At 35.8% G+C, this 20,073-nt stretch overlaps 1 protein-coding gene across 4 annotated transcripts in view; it reads right to left on the bottom strand.

Moving 5' to 3' along the window:
* MAP3K4 (mitogen-activated protein kinase kinase kinase 4) overlaps window positions 1–20,073 on the bottom strand; it is a 69,940-nt gene that overhangs the window by 30,658 nt on the left and 19,209 nt on the right. For all 4 annotated transcript variants that reach the window (XM_042876960.1, XM_042876973.1, XM_042876966.1 and 1 more), the window contains exons 3-9: window positions 12,872–14,247; window positions 8,802–9,044; window positions 4,794–4,940; window positions 2,826–2,983; window positions 2,322–2,438; window positions 1,812–1,911; window positions 1,593–1,676 (exon numbers count right to left, since the gene is read on the bottom strand). In XM_042876960.1, the coding sequence (XP_042732894.1) occupies window positions 1,593–1,676; window positions 1,812–1,911; window positions 2,322–2,438; window positions 2,826–2,983; window positions 4,794–4,940; window positions 8,802–9,044; window positions 12,872–14,247 (2,225 nt within the window). The remainder of the gene's footprint in view (window positions 1–1,592; window positions 1,677–1,811; window positions 1,912–2,321; window positions 2,439–2,825; window positions 2,984–4,793; window positions 4,941–8,801; window positions 9,045–12,871; window positions 14,248–20,073) is intronic.

The raw sequence follows: 20,073 nt of genomic DNA, 5'->3' as shown, positions 1-20,073 counted from the left end.
TCTCTGAGATAAGTAAAATAGGGACATGTCATCTAATTTAAACAACTTATCTCAAGTAGCTGTACAATAATGCATGCTAAAGCAATATTTTTAACCAAATCATGAGTCAGAATCGGACTCTGAAAACAGCAAAACAGTTGATTTCTGTGATCCATCATAAGGTAACTGATGTAGAGTTTAAGTTTAGTTCTTTCTTTTAGAGTTGGATACCATCAAGCTAAGACAAAACACCGCAGTCACATTTTTAACATAAGGCAGGTACATTTCTCAATTAAAATCACTATTATCCATAGGTCAAAATGAAAACTGTTAACATTGTTAATGAAATCTAAAACAGTTTCCCAAAACACTACTGTGCATCTGACTGAATAGGTTTTTAAAAATTTCAACTCCCTACACAGTGATAGAAGGCAGTATATGAAGTGTTCATCACCAAAATATGTCCTACTGAGAAACTTAAAAAAGGGGAGAGTTAACACATAAAAGCAGATAAATCTTAAAGGCTTCACAATGGATTATTTAAGCCACATGCTCAAACAAACTTTTCAAATCCAACCTTTTCTTCAACAGTGTGCAAAGGAACAATGATACTGCCTTTAACAAAATCCTATACTGTGTCTTAGAGCAGCAGTGTAAGAAACAGTACTTTTTAAAAGTAAACGTAAATTGAAAATTTCCCGACTACTCTCTCTTTTAAACAGCTCACAGACTAGTGTCCTGCTAAACCAGATGTTTTGGATTCTTTTTTTTTTTTTTTTTTAAACAGATTATAGCTTAGGTTGGAAAGGAGTTACAAAGATCATTTGATCCATAATGGTTTTATCCATATATTTAACAACACCTGATGTGCTTCTCTCTTATGAATTTGTCTGTCTTCCCTTGAACCAATGTCCTCTTTTAGCAATCACTCATTCAAATCCAACAGGAAATTTCTCACGTAAAAGTCAGTCAATTGTTACCCAATTGGAAATTATGTACACATATAAGGAAAAAAAAAATAGTGCAGCAGATCCAAATAAATATAACTCACGGAAACAGTTGATTTATTTAAATTCAAATTAGAATAAAGACTAGACCAAGGAATAAAGCATGAAACCATTTGTGTGGGAGTTTTATAATGCAGTCAGTATTGGGCACCTGTGCCAAATGGAATTAATTTAACTTTGCTATTAAACTGTGCAACAGCTTTCTAGAAATAGTTAACAGAATCATAGAATCATTAAGGTTGGAAAGGACCACTAATGTCATCTATTCCAACCACCAACCCATCACCATATGCCCATTCCTTACTAAGTGTTATTATTCCTCTCTCACAAGATGGGGAAACACTACTGCAGCATTGTTGCACTTCCTAAATCAGAAATCTTTGGAAGGACAAGGAATTAGACTCTGATTTCCCAAAACATAAGCTATAATTCTCACACAAGCACAAAGGAAATAACTGTACTGCCAATATTCAGTATTAAATACATGAAATTTTAAATATTGAGATATACAGGTGACATTAAAAAATTGAAAATATTAACATAAATGTGCTTCGGTGCTTTGCTTAGCATCCCCACACAAATTTCATGCATTTGAACTCAATTTACCTTCACATACTCTTTTGTTTTCAGAGCATTCAGAAGATCTCCGACAGGGGCTGACAATGCAAACTCTGCTGCTATTTCAAGGTCCTAAAAGCAACATCAAAACATCAAAAAAAAACAACAAAAACCATCAAAAGAATATACTTTCAAACTAAATTTATTTAAAGCATATAAATAATAGTGAACATCAGTAAATCACGTGAAACTCTACTGTGAACTTACCTTCCTTAGCATTTTAGCAAATCCAAGAGCCTTAGAGGCCCTTTCTCTAGCTTCATGAAACAGTTCTTTGAGTGCTCGGCTGGTCTCTATGACAGACCTCCTGAAACATTGGTAGGAATGAAGTGACAGTGTTTTAATAAAGCATGTTAACATTTAAACAGCTATTAGAAGACTGTTTAATTTGTCTATCAATAGAAAGATCGTAGAAAAAAATATTTACAAGCAGATGATTAATATCAATTGAATTTGTCCAAGCACGTTTTTGTTAAGGATATAAAAACAGAATTTAAAGATCATTAGATAACAATTTCTGACACCCTGAATTAAAAGAAGGTTATTAGGTTTTAAAAGAATGATTCAATATTACTACATGCAGAAACATCAGCAAAAAAGTCTATGGAATGTCACATTCACTAAGTTTTCATTCTAAGAATTAAAATGTAGTATGTACCTGTCAGGGGTAAAGAAACACAAGTGTGCTTATTATTATTAAGCCAAAGGGCTTAATACCTTATTTCATCTGATGCAGTACTGTCATCGGCACTGGCCCAAAATTCATCACAACTGTCTTGTAGTCCAGAATCTAAAAATATTCCTGTAGATTTCAGCAGCATTCCTGCAATATCACTGTAGCAACAGAAATGGTGGAATTTCAGTCTTATTCAGTGTAGCACAGCACCTTAAACTTCTTCCTACTCTATCCAACGCAAGAGAGCTATGTTGCCAAGTTCAACTGAAGAAGCAAGCAGCATCTTGGGCGACCTCTGTTGCTGTACATGTGCGGGCTAGCAGGAACAGGGACCTTCCATTTTAGTAGTCATTCCAGTTATAGCCAGAGTAAGCACTTACTGGATCCTGTAGCTACACTTATTGCAACAATCTAATAGCTCACAGAAAGACTATTACCTGCTTACTGAAGCCTCAATAAGTCCAGTCTGGGAACCCTGAACAAGTACTAACTTGCATAAAAACCTGGTACAAATTGGCGTCATAACCAGACTAACTAAAACCTACCAGAATAGTTTTCCAGCTTGAGCTTCTCCTCCTCTTATATAAGGAGTTATTTCTTTGGTGAAATTCCATTCTTCCTCTAGGAGATTTTTTAAACTATGAGATGCTTGAGGTAACTGCTGTAGCATTTGGATCCAGCTTCGCATGTAATCAAAGTAAACCTGCACATGGAAAGAGATCATTTAAGCAGAAATTGTTACACAGCCTGAAACTAAGGACTACAACTTCCCAAATCAACAAGCAAACCTAGTATTATACAATTTGTAGAAAATATTTCTACATGTTTTGTTTGCTAGGAATTAAAATGAGTTATGTTTTTCCACAAAGATGGTGAAACTTATGACTCAGGAAATAAAAAAGTGGAGCTGAAATACACTCTCTACAATACTTTTCTGAAAATACTTGTAGAGTCATCACCTTACTTGCTGTGCTGCTGTCCACCCCCATACTGCTGAATACATACTGTAGTTAGAGCTAGTTAAAGCAGAACTACTGAAAAAAAGAAACCCCCCCCCCCCCCCCAAAAAAAAAACATTCCTAAATCTTTTATTAACTGGATTATTCAAAAGTATTTGGATCCATACTCCTGGATATGGATAAGCGCAGAGAACAAGCCTCTCAGATTCTGTTATACCTTATATCCCTTTATGCCAACCCTTACTTCTTTTTTTTTTTTTTTTTTCATTACTACAGTTTTAATCTAACCAAAAAATCCAGGTAAGTACAGTTCTTCAAACACTGCCCTTAACCATATGTTTTGTTGGATCATCCATAAAATCAACAAATGGTCCTCATTAGAAATGGATAAAATTTCCTATTGTTTTCAGGTATTTTCAGATCACGATGTTGTAATACCAAGTTATGGAAAATCTTAAAACTCTTCTTGACGGTGGGCAGACACTGTGGTGCTTTTCTAAATTCGGATAAGACTATTTCAGCTTGCACAGTCCTGTCACCATCCCTTTCATGACTTACAAAATGCAAGGTCCTCATACAATTGAAACTGCTGTCAAAGTTTGAGCTCTTGCCTCACAGCACAAAACATCAGAGCTACGTAACAAAATAAGTAAGGAATTTCAGAACAGACAAGATGAATCATTTTCCTTTCACCTAGACAGGTCACTTCTGCTGGAAGTTTCTTGAAATCTCAGATGGCAATAAAAGCAGACATTCTGCATAAGAAACTTTAGGTGTAACAGCATATTTTCCCCATTACAGGCAACAAAAAGCAGGTAACAAGAAAAAACTATGTATCCTCAACAACTGATACTACCAGCAGCTCTGCTGATAAAACACTATTAAATAAGGTACTGAAGTAGATCTTATTGTTCTTCCTTTTATTTGTTTTTTTGTTTTTTGTTTTTTGTTTTTTGTTTTTTTTTCCCCAGAACAGCGAAGACTAAACTCATACAACTCAAAAATAATAAAAAAATAAGTCACACCCGAAGGAACAGCAATTTAAATTAAATTTACTTGATTTAAATATTACTTTTAGGATTATTCAGAAATAAAGCACTTACCTTTAAGATACTTTTGTGCTTCGCTTATTACAACAATGAACAGATTAAAATTAAGGCAACTTTCATGGATGAACATAAGGTATTAAAGTATTAAGACACAACGTTGATCAAACAATTATATTTTTTTATTCACTACTAAAAGATTATTAAACATTTTAAAAAGTGTATGCAATTGACAGGTCTATTTATGAAGCATTTTCTTTTAAGTACCTGCTATTTACAGATCTACTGTTCCACGGTCCAGTAAACAAGAATTAGTATTGTTTTAAATGACAATGGCTATTATATTATCTTTAAGAGTCCTTTAGAAGAACAACATTACGTTAATGCAGCAGAACAACAACAGGTTAGCAATATCTATACCTAATAGGAACAACACACATCTGTGAGTATTATTCAGATCAGTACTCTTAGTAGATCTCCAAACGCCTTCCCTGGTTTTGAAGCTTACCATTAACATTTTATGCAGGTCCTCTTCAAAAGCATCAATGTTGCAATCAATCTTTTGCAGGTCATCTAACACCTCACGCAACATAAATTGGTAATATTGCTTCATTAACAGGCCACCCTTTAGAACCTCCTTACACTCTCTCACTAGCTGCAAAAGAAAAACCCAAAAACCAGAGTCAGTCAAGACACTACTCGGAAATTGTCTCCAAGATATGAAAACTTAATTTTGTCAGATGTTTGTCTTAGTTTATCACTGAGCAATTTCTAAACGCTTTTAGAAATGCATGCAGGTCATTCTGTATGTCTTCAGGAGAGATCTGTGCTAGTTTGCCCGGATTACCTAACTGCCATCACATCATTTGCCACATAACTGTAAACGCAGATTGAAGCTGACATTTCATATTCTTTTTTCCACCCAGGGCCACAGTAAGCACCTCACTGGATAAATATTTGGAAGTGGGCAAGAGGTCTCATGATAACCAAAAACAACTTTAAACAGAAGCAAGTCATCAATAATATGCAGCATATTTGACAGACACTTGGAGACTTAGAAGAAACATGTTACTACACGGATTTGATTTTCAATCTATTGGTCAGGTGTCCACAACTCCAAAATCTGTACCTGAAAAGCAGTTGATACTCATTCTGCTGTTTCACTGGAAATGGCTAATCTTAGGCAAAAGATCTTCTGACCATTACACATGTTTGCTTTTGGTCAAACAGTGGTCATTCTTAACCTGAAAGCTTACAACTTTTGTCTAAAGAAACATGCACAAGCACAAACACAGGAGTACATAACACAATAGATTTCAAGAGTTCACTAGCAAACGTCTCTCTCAAAACCTCTTCCAGAGCAAAGTGTGTATCTTTTTGAAATTATCATCAGTCTCCAGGTCTGGCATCCCGACCTTTTTTGAGCACCAAATTCATTAAATTAAGAGTCTGAGATCAAAAGAGGAAAGAGAAGGGTACATTTTGGTGGTCAGAGGGGATGGAGTTGTTGGTTGGTTAATCTTTTTGAATCCCTTTGTAATGGCTGTCCTGGCAAAAGAAAATATCACTATCTCAATATATGAAAAAGTACAATGGCATGAAAGCAAAACACCCACAGCCACAATATGGCAAGAATACTTCTGAATCTTTTACAGCCCAAAACACAATACACAATGTCCTCTCAGCATGCAGGAGAAAAAACAATGGTAGCTTTCTAAACTCAGTCTTAGATCTGTTAGCAGTTCAAGGAAAAAAAAAGGGGAAAAAAAAACCCACAGTAATTTACTATAATGTGGAAATCTAAAAATCAGACATTTATATCCCCAGAGTGTCTTATTTAAAAATGAAAGTGTCCCACTCTCCACTCAATCACATACAGTGTACACAATGCTAATCTATCAATATTTCATTTTGCCACTGGACCCACAAAGAAAAGCATCATTTGTTCTAAGAACTTAAAATTGGTATCTAATAATCAATCTGTTATTCACAGAGACAGGTGGGACTCAGCAGTATCACTTGTCCCTAACACTTTACTTTGTATTATAGTACACTTCACAGATACTTGAAATATATTTCTAATCTTCACAGAGCATCCCTTGTCTATTCCAAGATAAAATACTATTAAAATACCATTAAAAAAAAAAAAATTCTTATTTAAACAGTACTGCCCATACAGTAAGGTACAGTGTTATTCAATAACAGAGCATAGGATTTACAAAAAGAGCAAACCACAAATACATAATGCTAATTTTAAATGCCAGCTTTAGGAATAGAAACGTACAAGGCAGTAAACATTTTGATTTCAAAAACATCATCTATAAACTGAAAATATTACCACAATTATTGGTTTGTTTGACGAGCCATTTTTTTGTTTAGGGTGCTTGCAGAAGAATTTCTTTTCTGCAGAGGTGGTGGGATGGGTCAGAACCTCTGGAGTAATGTAGTTTAGAGCAAGCTATTTTATAAGATTTTTCTTTTCCCCTAAGTATTTCCTTGACCTACGAATTCATTATCTGTTCCCAAACATTTAAATTTATCCACTACAAATTTTCAAAACTGACATCAACAACTACTCTAAATAACCTATAATTATACATAACACAAAATCCAATCAAGCAGAACCAGTCAACTAGTCAGTACATTGTGCCTCCTCTCCAGACAGAATCAGTCACTTAGCAGACAACCAGGTAGCTGCAACGTTTTCTTTTCCAGCCAGGTCAGACTACCTACAAGTAATGTGTACTACATGACAGCTAATAGTCAATACCTAAAATGTTGTCAGCTAACTTCGAGGGACTGCTGACCCAAAAATTTCAAGAAGCAACATGCTGGCACAGGCTGCCCAGAGAGGCTGTGGATGCTCCATCCCTGAAGGTGTTCAAGGCCAGGCTGGATGGAGCCCTGGGGAGCTTGGTCTAGTATTAAATATGGAGGTTGGTGGCCCTCCATGCAGCAGGAGAGGGAGGAGCTTCATGATCCTTGAGATCCCTTCTAACCCAAGCCACTCTATGATTCTATGTGCTGTCAAGGCTATCCAGAGAGAGTGCTGATAGATGCTGTTTTTACACCTAAACACAAATCCTTTGACTGCTTTCTTCTTTAATTTTTAACATGTATTCAAACACTGCCTGGTTAATAAGTGTGTGGATAACAGAATTCCTAAGAAATAAGCACCTGCATCAACTTACAGTATGCTTTAGTGCTTCTGGTTACAGATCTAAGGGATCTCGAAGAAGAAGACGTGTAAATTGCAGTCTTCTAATACAATATCCTATAATCTGGAAATAAAAGTCTTCAGGTGTACTGATCTAATTTCTCCGCTGAATTTCATAAGGAAAAAGCTTTTATGACAGTAAATCCACTTCTCAGGACAAACTCAAGACAAGTGAGAATCATCTTGAACTACTGAATATTGTGTGGGATAGTAAGCATTTGCTCAGTTAAATTCATTTTTTTGATGTAATTAGTGAGACAGTAAATACAATCAAAACAGTTTGTAACAAATATATTGTTTTCCAGGAAGAAATAGGCATTTTCACACAACTCAAGTTTCATAAATATAACATAAGGGCAAAAAAATATAATGTCTCTGGGAAAGAAGGATGTTGCACTTTATAATACAGTATACTATTCTATAAATATGACTATTCAGATTGAAATTGCAAGTCCCTCACTAAAAGAGTTGCCAGAAATTTATGTAGCTGGGACTATAAGGTGCCCTGGCAATTGATTTCTGAGTTCTGAATAACTAGAATGTGAAATCATACTGTCAGAAAGTGTATTTAAATGCTTACCCTGAAAGACCACCTGACAAAGCCAAATTCTGGTTATATTCACCAGGGAGCAGGGACATGAGTTTAGATCAACATTTCTCAAAGCCCAGTCCAAGATATACTGATACTATCTGAACAGCCTTTCTTGTATGAGATAACCATCAGAAGAGAAATCCTCATTCTCAACCTGTGACAGGACTCACAATCTGGGGTAAGTACACTTAAAAAGATCAGATACTTACATAAAAAATATTGCACAGTAAGAGCATTTTTTCCCCATTTAGTTTTTGTTTTTAGTCAGCTTACACTGTGAATCCATACAATATTGGTAGAGGTCTTTCATGCACAAGGAAAAAAGGATCAAATGAAACGTATAACAAATATACAAAGCCTTAAATCTGTTCCCATAAAGCTGGTTACTCTGCCTAGAAAACCCACACACAAATAAGTGTGCTGGACAAGATTACATAGCTTGTAATGCAAATGGAACAAACACTATTTACCTTCGCTGGCTGATAATTCTTTAATCACCAATTTTGATTCCTGGATGTCTAGATCAGAGAGGTATACATAACCAGTTGTTTACCATGCAAAAACCACATCTCCACACGAAATAAAGACGATTTACAGAAATTATTACATAATTATGTACTCTCATTTCTTAAACAAATCCTCTTTAAATAGATGAAAGAAACAAAGTAATTTCAAATAGAAAAAAATTAAAAACACTTGAAGCAAACCTGTTTAATACTCAAAAGAGATGGTTCCCCAGCAGGCCTTTGTTCCAACCTTAGCTTGAGACATTCATGGATAACATTGAGCAGGACTCGGCAAAGGACCAAGAATGCAGGTTCAAAAGATGGCAAATCCATGGATTTCAGCTCTTCCCATGATACAGTGCTGCATTTTTGCTCACAGCAAGGTGGGGAATTTAATAACTGCACATAATCTGAACACAACATGGGATCTGGACATTCTGAAAACTGTAACAAGAAATAGGTATCATAAAAAGGATCCCCAAACTCTTTAAGATTTAGGGTCTAATCAAAGCAGCATACAAAAAAGACTATTTTTAAAAGGTAAGGTTCTACTACAGCTGCCTATTAATTAATTGGCAAATCAACCACTGAAATTTCAATTCTATTTTCGTTTTTTGTTTAGGTTGTTTTTTTTGTCATCTTGTTATTTTTACAGCTAACACTATTTTTTATTTTGTTTAATTTGAGGATCACCATACTGAGATTAACACTAATGTACCCTTGGGAGTGAACAACACAATTTTTTACTTTATGTTATTGATTGAAAATAATTAAATCACTGATTAAATATCCAAAATCACTACAGAGGAGAAAACTGATATTTGAGGTTATCACAAACACAGCAATTAAGCCTAATATAATATAGGAATATATATACTTAAATCCTCATAAGGTACAGTACTTGAAATTTTCACAATACATTAAAAATAATAAGAAATAAAAAGGCTTTACACTAATGACTATGAATTAGGAAACAAGTTTGCACTTGTTTAGGTCAGGCAAGTAACATCGTTCCTTTTCAAATACACAGAACATCTACAATTTTTATTTTCCAACTGTCTTATATAAAACCACACATTATAAAGTAATGCAATTTTCATAGAACAGTCACTAAATAAGCTGAAGAAAACTTATAAAATAATATGCTCTGAATTTTGGTAGAGATAAGAAATTGAAAATGAAATTTAAAGAGGAAAGTAAAAAAAGAGATCAAGCTGTTTTTTCCCATTATTAAGCTTACTTTTCATTTAAATGAAATGACATTTCTTATTAGCGATAATAATTGAAAAAATCTGAACTGTACACTCTAGATATCTAAACTACAGGTCTTTTGATAATACTCTATGAAAAATTGCACATGTAGTCACAGTGGGTTTTAATCTAGGAAGAAAATGCTTATCTCAACACGTATGCAGATCTTAGTAATAACAACACATGGTACGCAATATAAGATTTGTACAAGATTGAGTCCATTTTATTCCAATTCTTATTTCATAGCTGCTATGTATGAATATCTTTTATTGGTATATTAAATATAATTAGCATTTTCTATGGTTTTTTTTCAATGTTAAATTGAACATCACATCAAAGGAAAGGAAAACATGGGAAATAGGATTAGAATCTTACAACGAGGCCTACAAGGATTAAAAAATTTAATTCATTTTTAAGCCCCTTATCTAGGAGAAATTTTTTTTAAAAAGTTTCTTATTTTATGTTCACACATTTTTTTACATTTATGCCTGCATAAGCTCTGCTTTCTCGGAAGAGCCACACAGCATTACAGGCACAAAGTCTGTTTTTTAGTGCATTTATTTTTTCAATTTAATTTAGTCTCTCAATTGGCAAAGGGATGGGATAGCATATTCCTTACAGTCTAATGTTAGAACAAAATGTTATGAGCTGCAGGTTCTCATGTGGTTTATGAACCACTAGCTCATTATGCAGACAGCAAACGTGCATGAGTGGGATTTCCTCTACATCTAGCTTAGCTGAAGTCTAATCGCTAGCTGATCAGCTGCTTAAGAGGTATATTAATGTCTTTTTGGTATTAAAGATCTTTTGCATAAATCCAGCTTCTGCAGAATAGCACAAGTGCTAAAGGCCTTTATACAAGAGACTTTCATTAATAATAAATTATGAAGATGCTTCACCTCTACAGAATTATAAAATATTTCAGAAATACAATCCTCATAGTGATGCAAGCATAGTGTTGGAAAATCTAGCTTTTATAAAAATATTAAAGAACTAAGATATCAATAAAAGTAATGAAACAAAACTGAATAAATGTGCTATTTCATTTGCTAGCATTAGGACATCAGCACATGACATTAGGACATTTAACCTTCTGTTGTTTAGCTTAATCTAATCTTAATCTTCAACAGGTCCAATATCAGCTTCTCTCAAGAGTCTACACTTCTTTAAAACAAACAAAAAAGAGAAAACAAAAAACCCAAGCCATTTATTAAGATCCTGCACAAAATTAGAAACCAAAAAAGTTTAAAGTGTAACTATGATGAAAGAAACTTGTACCTTAAAACTTCTAAAAACATCCATCTGCGTTATGGGTGTTATAAATATGGGTTATAAATAAGCTTTTGTGTATATTTAAGATGAAATTACCATTAAGCTACTCATTTCTACTTTCAAAATACTGCCAGTTGCAAAGACCAATTCAAAACTATGAGAAACCTCTCTTCTACTTCAGTGTGGCATCACCTTTTGTGACAGTAGGTACCACACTTCTGACAAGCACCATTTTCTGTTTTTCACTGCCTTCATTTAACTTTGGAGCAGGAAAGTTTATGACTTAGTAATGTTCAACTTCAGTCACGATATCATTTCTTAAATGAGGACAATACTTCAAAGAAAATGGAATAATTACAGAAAAGGAATGCTCAAAGTCATTAAAATAGAAAAGGAGAGGAAAAAAAGATCATCCTTACATCTTACATAAACCAACCATTGTTAAATTACTAAGTGGTTTATTTCTGTGACTCTTCAATAAAGACTCCAGTTACTGGTGTTTCATTAACTTGCTTTAAGAACACTCCAGTCAAGATACTTAAGATATTTAGCAATTTCAAAAATATGCTTGAAATAATTCTCAATCCCTCCAAATTATATTTTATTCCCTTTCTTTTTTAAAGATAGTTCAGCCCACACATTAAGCTAAACTTTCCATCTAAGTATTACAAGGGTTTTATTTTGGTTACTGTAGCAGGCACCTTCAAGTTCTGCTTATGGACATTAACTCTCCAAAGGTGCCAATCTGTCTTAATGCAAAACTTCCTAAAGTGCTCATAGAGTTGAAACCCATTAGAGAACAAAAATTGAATAGCTCTGTTTTTTACTGTAATCAGCAAAAGCATAAATAAAAACATTTTCAAAATCCAGTCACTTTATATTTATAAATTCAGTTATCCTCAAAAATAACCTCCAAGAAAGTTAAGGATCCCTGTTTCTTTTGCAAATGTGACAGTCATACTTAGAGATCAGTGATGTGTTTCACACCACATACAATATCCATATTAGAATGGGAATGTTAACTAAGAAAACCTTAATCCAGAATCCCTTGTTAGACCCCCGACTTTTCCACATCATCAAGGAGGGCAAATAATCCGAATTACTAGTTGTTCTAACACAGAATTGCCCAGAAGTTAGATAACAGTTTAAGAAACTGCATTTTGCCACAAGTTACCATATTAAACCTAGGCTATTAACTTTCATTTACTGCTTATCTCATAATTTTATTAACTCTCAATTATTCTTTATTAAGAGTGTAGCATCATACAAAGAAAAAAAATAAAAAATAAAAGAGGTAGTTGAAAAAGGCAGTATGCTAACATGACTTGCTTTGGTAAATTTGAAGAGTCCATTTACTTATCCAGTATGGCGTTACGCATAATGCACCACCACAGTGTTTCATTCATTTAGGTAATTAAAAAAACCAAAATAGTAATTATGTTTTGATAAAGGATGTCTTGCGGAGAGACAGTTGAGACTGAAGAGAAGTAAAAAGTATCACTTCCATAGCTACCTTGTTCTGACTCGCAGCTTTGGCTGTTAGGAAATTTTATGAGCTTCACACATTCCAATTCAGGTCAAATAACAGATTTGTTTCAACAGAAGTAGAATAGGGCTTTTAATCATAACATACATTATCTTCTAAAACCAGAAAAGCAATCAATACTTCTGTATGGCTCTAATTCCTCCAGTTTCAGTTAAAAACAAAACTGTAGATGGAGGCCCCCATTTACACAATAACAACCTACCTCCAGTGGGCAATCACTCCTTACCAATGCCATACGAGCCCTTTGCAATGACCCATGCATTAGCTTGTGCAGTCTTAAAATTAGCTTCCTCAACCCCATTTGCTTCAGTGCTTTGTCTACAAACGGCCTGTAAATAGAAGTCAAACAGTGTTTGCTGCAGCCTGCCTCAGCACTGCATTCTGGAATAATCCAAGAGGCAGAGTCATCCCCAGATTCAAGCCTATCAAGCTTCCTTGAAAAATGGTCCTGAAAGTCAAAATTTGGCTGATTAGTAAAACTGTTCTGGATGGCTTGTCTAAGTTCCTCAACATTCTCCTCAGAGATTTGTTCTTCGCCATCGCTCTCCTCTGAGCATGTTCCTGAGGATTCCTTTACGTCAGTTTCCCTATCTTCATCCTCTGGATCATCATCCTTAGACGGTCGAGGAGAAGGAATTTCAAACACTGGCCAGCCAATGTCAGAGAGATTTTTAATACCCAAAACAGTCCCCATAATCCTTAGTTTTTGATTTAAGTCTTTCGTAATGTTCAACCACAGACAGAGTGCCTGCACCCTGTCTTGGAAGTCCTTTGCAGCATATTTTTCATAGTCCTTTTGAAGAGCCTGCAGAGATGGATAAAGTGCTTCTATATACTCTAGCAGCTCCATTATTCGCTTTACTTGCTCAAACGAGATCCGCTGGCGATGGAGGTGTTCGTGGTAACTTGAGTAACCCAAAGCACTAGTTCCATGTGTAGTTTTGCAAACTCCTTCTCCTGGCGTACCATTGAGACTGGCTCCATTTTTTACATAGGAGAAGCTTCCATAGTTCACTTTGAACGTAAGGATTTCATTGATAATATCGGGGATAGCTTGACGGGCTGCATAGAGATAGAGGTCTTGGTCATTAATGCTCCGGCCAGCATGCCAAGCTTGCAGCTCCAGCCAGATCAGTTCATTGGATCGGTTCAGCCAGACGGAAGAGGTGCTTTCCTGTCCTCTTTGCTCCCTGTCCTTTTTCTTTGAGACTGAGGTAAGTTTTAACAAAAGCCGCAAGGTTTCAAAGAATTTTAAGCGGTCTGCTGGGCAATCAGTCCTAGAAGTCTGGCGTGCAGTTCTGGAGATTGGCATGGGCACAGAGACTGGAAGCTTAGCATTGCTACAGCCAAGGCTGAGGTAAGGCTTATTGAGATCAACATCTGGAATTGTTTTTTTTGGCAGGGACCCACCAACAGAGTCTAACATAAATGAGCACTGCACATTTTTCTTGTGATCTCGTTCTGTTGTCCTTAGGGCGTCACGAATTTTTTTCCCTTGTTTATAGCTGTGCTCCTCCACATTCTCAACAGTTTTCCCATTGTCTTTATGCACAGATTGAGGTGGTATACTCATCTTTTCTGTAATAAAAGAAAAAAGACAGAAAGAATCTGACTAAACCAACATGAAAATGCATCATTCAATCAGCTTCCAACCATATTTCTTGAGCGTGCACATAACATTTCCTAATACCAGTGAAACAAAAAAGGCAGGGGTAGAAGTAAAATGAAGTCTTCTAAATTACCACTAGTATAGCAGAATCAATAGTAACACCAAAGGTTTTTTTTTCCCCTCTTATTTTACCTCTTACATGGAAAAGACCTCAAGAGAATTTTCATCATCCTGAGTACGTCATCTATAGAGAACTGAGTACAATCAAGAAGGAAAGAATGTTTCCAAAATTAAAAATAAGTCTGGATCATCATTCCTCTAACCAAGATATACTGGAAGAAGCATCCCACACAGCTGATGACTAACAGCATGAGTCTCTAGGTTCAGCATCTGGACTACAGGACAGGTGGTGGGGGAAAAAAAAAATGCCTCTAGCCACCTGCAATTTAGAATTTTGTTTTAAGCATTATTTAATCTTTCTAATTTAGTCTGCAATCTGAGTTTAAAAACCAGAAAGCAACCCTTGCTGAAAAAGCTTTCAAGTTCAACTCTAACATCGGAGGCTTGGCCGGGTAAGGCAAACAAAGTACACAGACACTCCCATGAAGTGTGTATTTTCCTCCTCTTTTTCAAGTTTTCTGGGAACCCCTGAAAAGTATGCCCTCTCAGTTTCCAAGCAAAGCATGTCTGGAAGCTCTGGTTGGAGGAGGAGTTCTCATCAGGCAGTACAGAACAACCCTTCAAGCAAGTGCAGGAAAATCCATGCAGAACAAATTCTGACATTTGTTAACATCTTTCTTTCGAGACTTACAGAGATCTGCCAACAAAATCCACATTTGAGCACAGGTTAAAGGAAAAACCCTAAATAAAGCAGACATTCTGACAAAGGATCACATTCAAGATAAGGTTTGCAGCTGAAGACAGTAACTTCTATTAACACAACAGGTAATTTGGAAACTCAGACAAGTTTGTGGATTACTAACCATTTCTGAGGTCTAAAATAAAAGAAAGAATCTTCAAATGAATTTGAAAATAAATCATTACAGACTTTTTCCAAGATGCCGTCTATTTCATTCTTCTCATCTCTCAGCTATTACAGTAACCCCATTAGGCAACTCATTGACAAAAACAAGGGATTACTAAAAATAGAGCATTAAAAACACAACAGATCTCTCCTTATCTGATCTTCTCTTCAGTTATCTTCCCCTCCAGATTCCATTCTCCATCTTCCTAATCCCCAACCAACTCCTGCTCCACCTATCCATCTGTTTCTTCCACACCTCAACCTATTCAAACTCCTTTTGCTGGCAATTAACCTTTCATCCCATTCTGCAGGATCCTTGTACATACTTTTCACTGCTCTGGCTCATGTGCCTCTTACAGGTTGACAGCTTCATTCTCTAAATCCCCTACACCCAACAGTTAAGAGCACACAAAAGTTTCTCGATTTCCTAGTCCAGGACATGAACAAAGCCCAGAATGTTGCAGAGATGATGTTCAAATTTCTGGAAAGTTTCTGCTTGAAGATCAAAGCTTGCTTAGGTCTGCCAAACTCCTATGGCACACATGAATGGATTTTTTAATTTGTATTTTAATCACACACTCACGAGAGTTAATATATATTACAACTAACCTATTGCTTAGAAATAGCATTTCACTAGACCTTTTCCTTCGAAGAATTAGTTCAGAAAGGTATCTTGATAAGGAATATTGCCAAACCTTAATCTTACAATCTTAAAATCATTACAAACCACATTTTCAGCTGTTAATGAGCTGTAAGTAAGTTAATAATGGTGCGACTTGCCACATTGTTTCCTTCCACTCTTCATATCAAAAAAAAAAAAAAAAAAATTAATCCTTGCCAGAGATGTACCATACCCCCCACAGGATTGTGGTAGGCTACAATGTGCATAACAGCACTTCATTTTGAAAAAGAATATCTTCTGAAGGATATAAGAAAGAAAGGGAAAACAAAGAAGAGGACAGCTGAAGAGCCTGGTTCTCAATGAAAGACTGAATAAGAAAAATAGCTAGAGAGCAGAATAGACAACAGGGCTGTTACTTGTACTTTAAAACCACCATCTGTATTGCGATAAAAACTGAAAGTTTGGCATGGAAAAAGTAGGGACTTGCAAAAGGAAAAAAGAATTTCAAGGTTATGGCAAATGGTTGCCATTCTAGAAAACTGAATCATACTTCTAATTCCAGACAAATACTTTTCTCAAGAATGCAAACTAAATCAAGCTTTTCAAACAAATACTCACTTAAAAAAAAAAAAAAACCACTGCTCAGTTTCAGGTCTAAGTACTTGGACGCAGTAATTATACTGAGAATTGTAACAAAAGCAATGTGGAACTCTACTTTCAAAACAGACATTTCTATTAAATAACTCTACTGCCAGGGAGTGTGGAGCATGCAACACGTCAGATTAACCACACAAAAGCTGAAGCAAGAATAATTCTGTGGATAATTTATTTCCATATGCAAAATACTTACAGGAAACATAACAGTCTATGAGACTATAGGTATTTCACTTAGATACCATCTGATTTGTTTATAAATTTGGAATCTGGAATGTTGTAACAGGTCTATGAGGGCAAATAGAAACAATATGATCAGTAAAGCAGTTTTAAAGCATTCAATTGCATTCTGCACCTGTAAACATTTTTTTATCTTAAAATGCTGTAAGTTCTCTATCTGTCTTATAATACATGCTGCAACTGAGAAACTTTCTAGTATTAGGTATATGTCATCAGAAATCCACAATCAAACATAATTCAAGATTTTTAGCACAGAAACTTCTCTTTCAAATACCACGTTTACTAAGAACTGTTATAGTACTTTCATTTCAGGCCTTTGTGTGCCTTTCTCTCAGTAGGTACCAAGTACAGCAGCTGACAACACACAAAGAATACAAGCGCGGTTATGCTCCTGAAAATGGAAAGCTATCAGCTATGAAATTCACTGTCATTGATTCTACATTTATCTACTCAAACACTCTGTGTTGGACAGCAGCACCAAATTCTTACTGGTTGCTAACTACTCATATTAGTCAGCACCAGTCTGAAAGTGCTGCTGAGCGTTATTAGCTTGCATTCCACGTCACAACTGGTGCTGCTGCAAGGAGACAATAGCCCAAAAAGCTAAGACAAAGCAGCAAGAACACATGCTCTGCATTTGCAGGAAAGGAGGATGATTAAGGAAATTAGCAGAGATGAAACACACACAACCAAACCTCCCAAACTCAGCAGATTAGAAATAGATTGACTTAACAGCACTTTGATATTAAAGATGTTGGTAACCAGGTAAAACAAATTAAATCACTCAGTGAACTTACATTCTAGTTACCACAGGTTCTAAATCACTTTTTTTTTTTTTTAACATGTTATTCTCCTTTTATACTCATCTTCAGTTTCCCATCTCAACAGAACAGAAAAATAAAAATAAGTTAATGTGATTATGAGACAACTAAAGTGTCTTAATACTTGAATATTCATCAATCCTAACAAAGCCCTCGCACAATAAACCACAAATGGTTTCAAAGTACTCTCAGGTTTTTGCATAAACAAATGCTAATGACTTGAATATATCTGACAATTCTGCAATAAATGTTAAAGTCAATGATACAACTGAATGAGTTTCTACTGGAAATTTTATTGTAGTTCTATATCATAGGTATGACATAACTTGTAAAGCAAGTTAGGCTATACTAACAGTTTTTTAGCTGCCATTATCTGTAACGCTGGATGAGGCAGGGAGGCCTTATGACCAAGTAACAACTAACCTAAGGGGAATGGAGAGGCTCATTAGAGTCTGGGATCTTAAAGACCTCACTCAAAAAATGAAAATAAAATAAAATTAAAAAAAAATCAACTGATCAAAAGTCAAAAGACTCCTTTAAGTCAGTCTGAAATGCAACAAAGTAGTAAGATGCAATAGGAACAGTACACTTATGTGCACACTCTTGCTAGCACCTTATTTAACATACAGCACTAATTTTTATACCCCTTATTAAGAGAGACGATACAAGCTGCATCCAGGAACACATCGTAATATATAAATAAGCAGCAACTTGAATTAAAAAATGACACACGGCCAAAATTCTTTTGAGTACTGAGTACATTCCCATTGTATGAATCACAGTCATAACAGAAATCACGTAGGTGGCCGCAGTCAGCCTCTGCCTCTTCCCCTGAGCCTGCACAGGCTCTCTGCTGTTGAGAAGTCCTTCCAAAACAAAAGGGGGGACAAGAACTGACAGCTTCCCTACAAAACAAAATTATGAGTTCAGCTGAATCAATGCAGACTGAGGTGTAGTTGTAGAGAAAAGACAAGGAAATTGTGTTTGGGACCCTATCAGCTAAAACAGCTGACAACTAGAAGTTCACGTGTGCATAGGAACAGGATCTGAGTCAGAAAAAAAAACAAAATAAACAAGAGTAACCAGCACTCAAAAGCAATTATTGCCCATCCAAAGTGACAGATCCTTGTTCTCTACTTAGCTTCTGATTATAGCATTCATTCTCTGCCAAAGAGTATACTCTGTCATGGTTCCAGAATCTCGTGTGCTATCAAGCACAAAATGAGGCCATTCAAAGATGTGCAACTGCATCATTCCCTCAAAATGTTATTTGTTTATGTAACCTCAACTTCAAATACTCTTATTTATCATTCTCATAACTTTAATAATCCTTCCTTTTCCTTTCACAGACAACTTCTGCTCTGTAGTTCTGTGCCACCATAGTTTTCACATAATTTCCTATCACTTGTGCCACATGAGACAGATTTCTTGCATATCTCAAATTCATGAATTCTCCAGTTCAAGCTAGAACACAGACATTTGCCCTACCCTTGATCCTTGACTATGATTGAATATCTGTGACTAGTTTCAGCACGTAACTTGCTTTGTTACTGTGAGATGATTGCTATAAGTGACTTGGAAATTAAGGTATGGCACTGTTCACCAGAGTACAAAAGCAGAGTGCAGCTGGTCTGGATGGCATCCATTCCATAGAAGTTCCTAGGCAACCTTAGGTGTTAGCAATATCAGGGAGCTCAATGTGCTGACTCTCAGAGGAATGTAATGGAGGGTGGAGCAGAGTGAAGACGCCATGTCCAGGTTCTGTGACAGACAAAAACTTGATGGTACTACAGAACTGTTAAGATGCATACTTGCTCCCTCGGGCTAACAGTCTGCCATCTCTGCCATCTCTTGACAAAGTGCCATCCTTTGGTGAACTATGCTCATTACATGTTCACTGTAATACCAAAACACATTTCTACCCCAAACACTACCTGTCTTCAAGGAGTGACCACTCCTCACTGAGCCTGTGCTCTTTACTTTTTAGCCTATTTCTTTAAAAGAGAGGTGAGATAACTACACACCAACCATAAACAAAGGTATATATGATAGAGTCACTCAAGTTCCACCCGAAAAATAAGAAATAGTATACAGATGGCTTAGGAGAGGGGGGATGTCAGGGAAAATATCATTGGATGTCAGACAAGGTGCATCTCTGATTTCTGGGATCAGTAAACAGGCTGAGCCTCTTCCCCCCCCCCCCATAGGGATGCCCACTAGGTAAATTCACATATTTGGTTATACTGAGTGCTTCCCAAGGAAACGTAGAAATTTCTGAGCTGTTTATAACTTAATGCATTTGTAGTCAGACATATTATTCATGTTCTTCGTAAAGCTCATATGCTTTGCACACAGTGTATTTATCACCAGCAATTCAAAAGAACCAGTAATCTGTTGCTTTAATAAACTGCACTATTCATTAATCCAGCCATGA

The sequence above is a fragment of the Lagopus leucura genome, unplaced genomic scaffold (assembly GCF_019238085.1).
Source record: "Lagopus leucura isolate 7727_CA_CO unplaced genomic scaffold, USGS_WTPT01 Super-Scaffold_73, whole genome shotgun sequence".
NCBI classification, from domain to species: domain Eukaryota; kingdom Metazoa; phylum Chordata; class Aves; order Galliformes; family Phasianidae; genus Lagopus; species Lagopus leucura.
The sequence above is the reverse complement of the archived record's forward strand: the minus strand, read 5'-3'. Positions and strand labels throughout refer to the sequence as shown.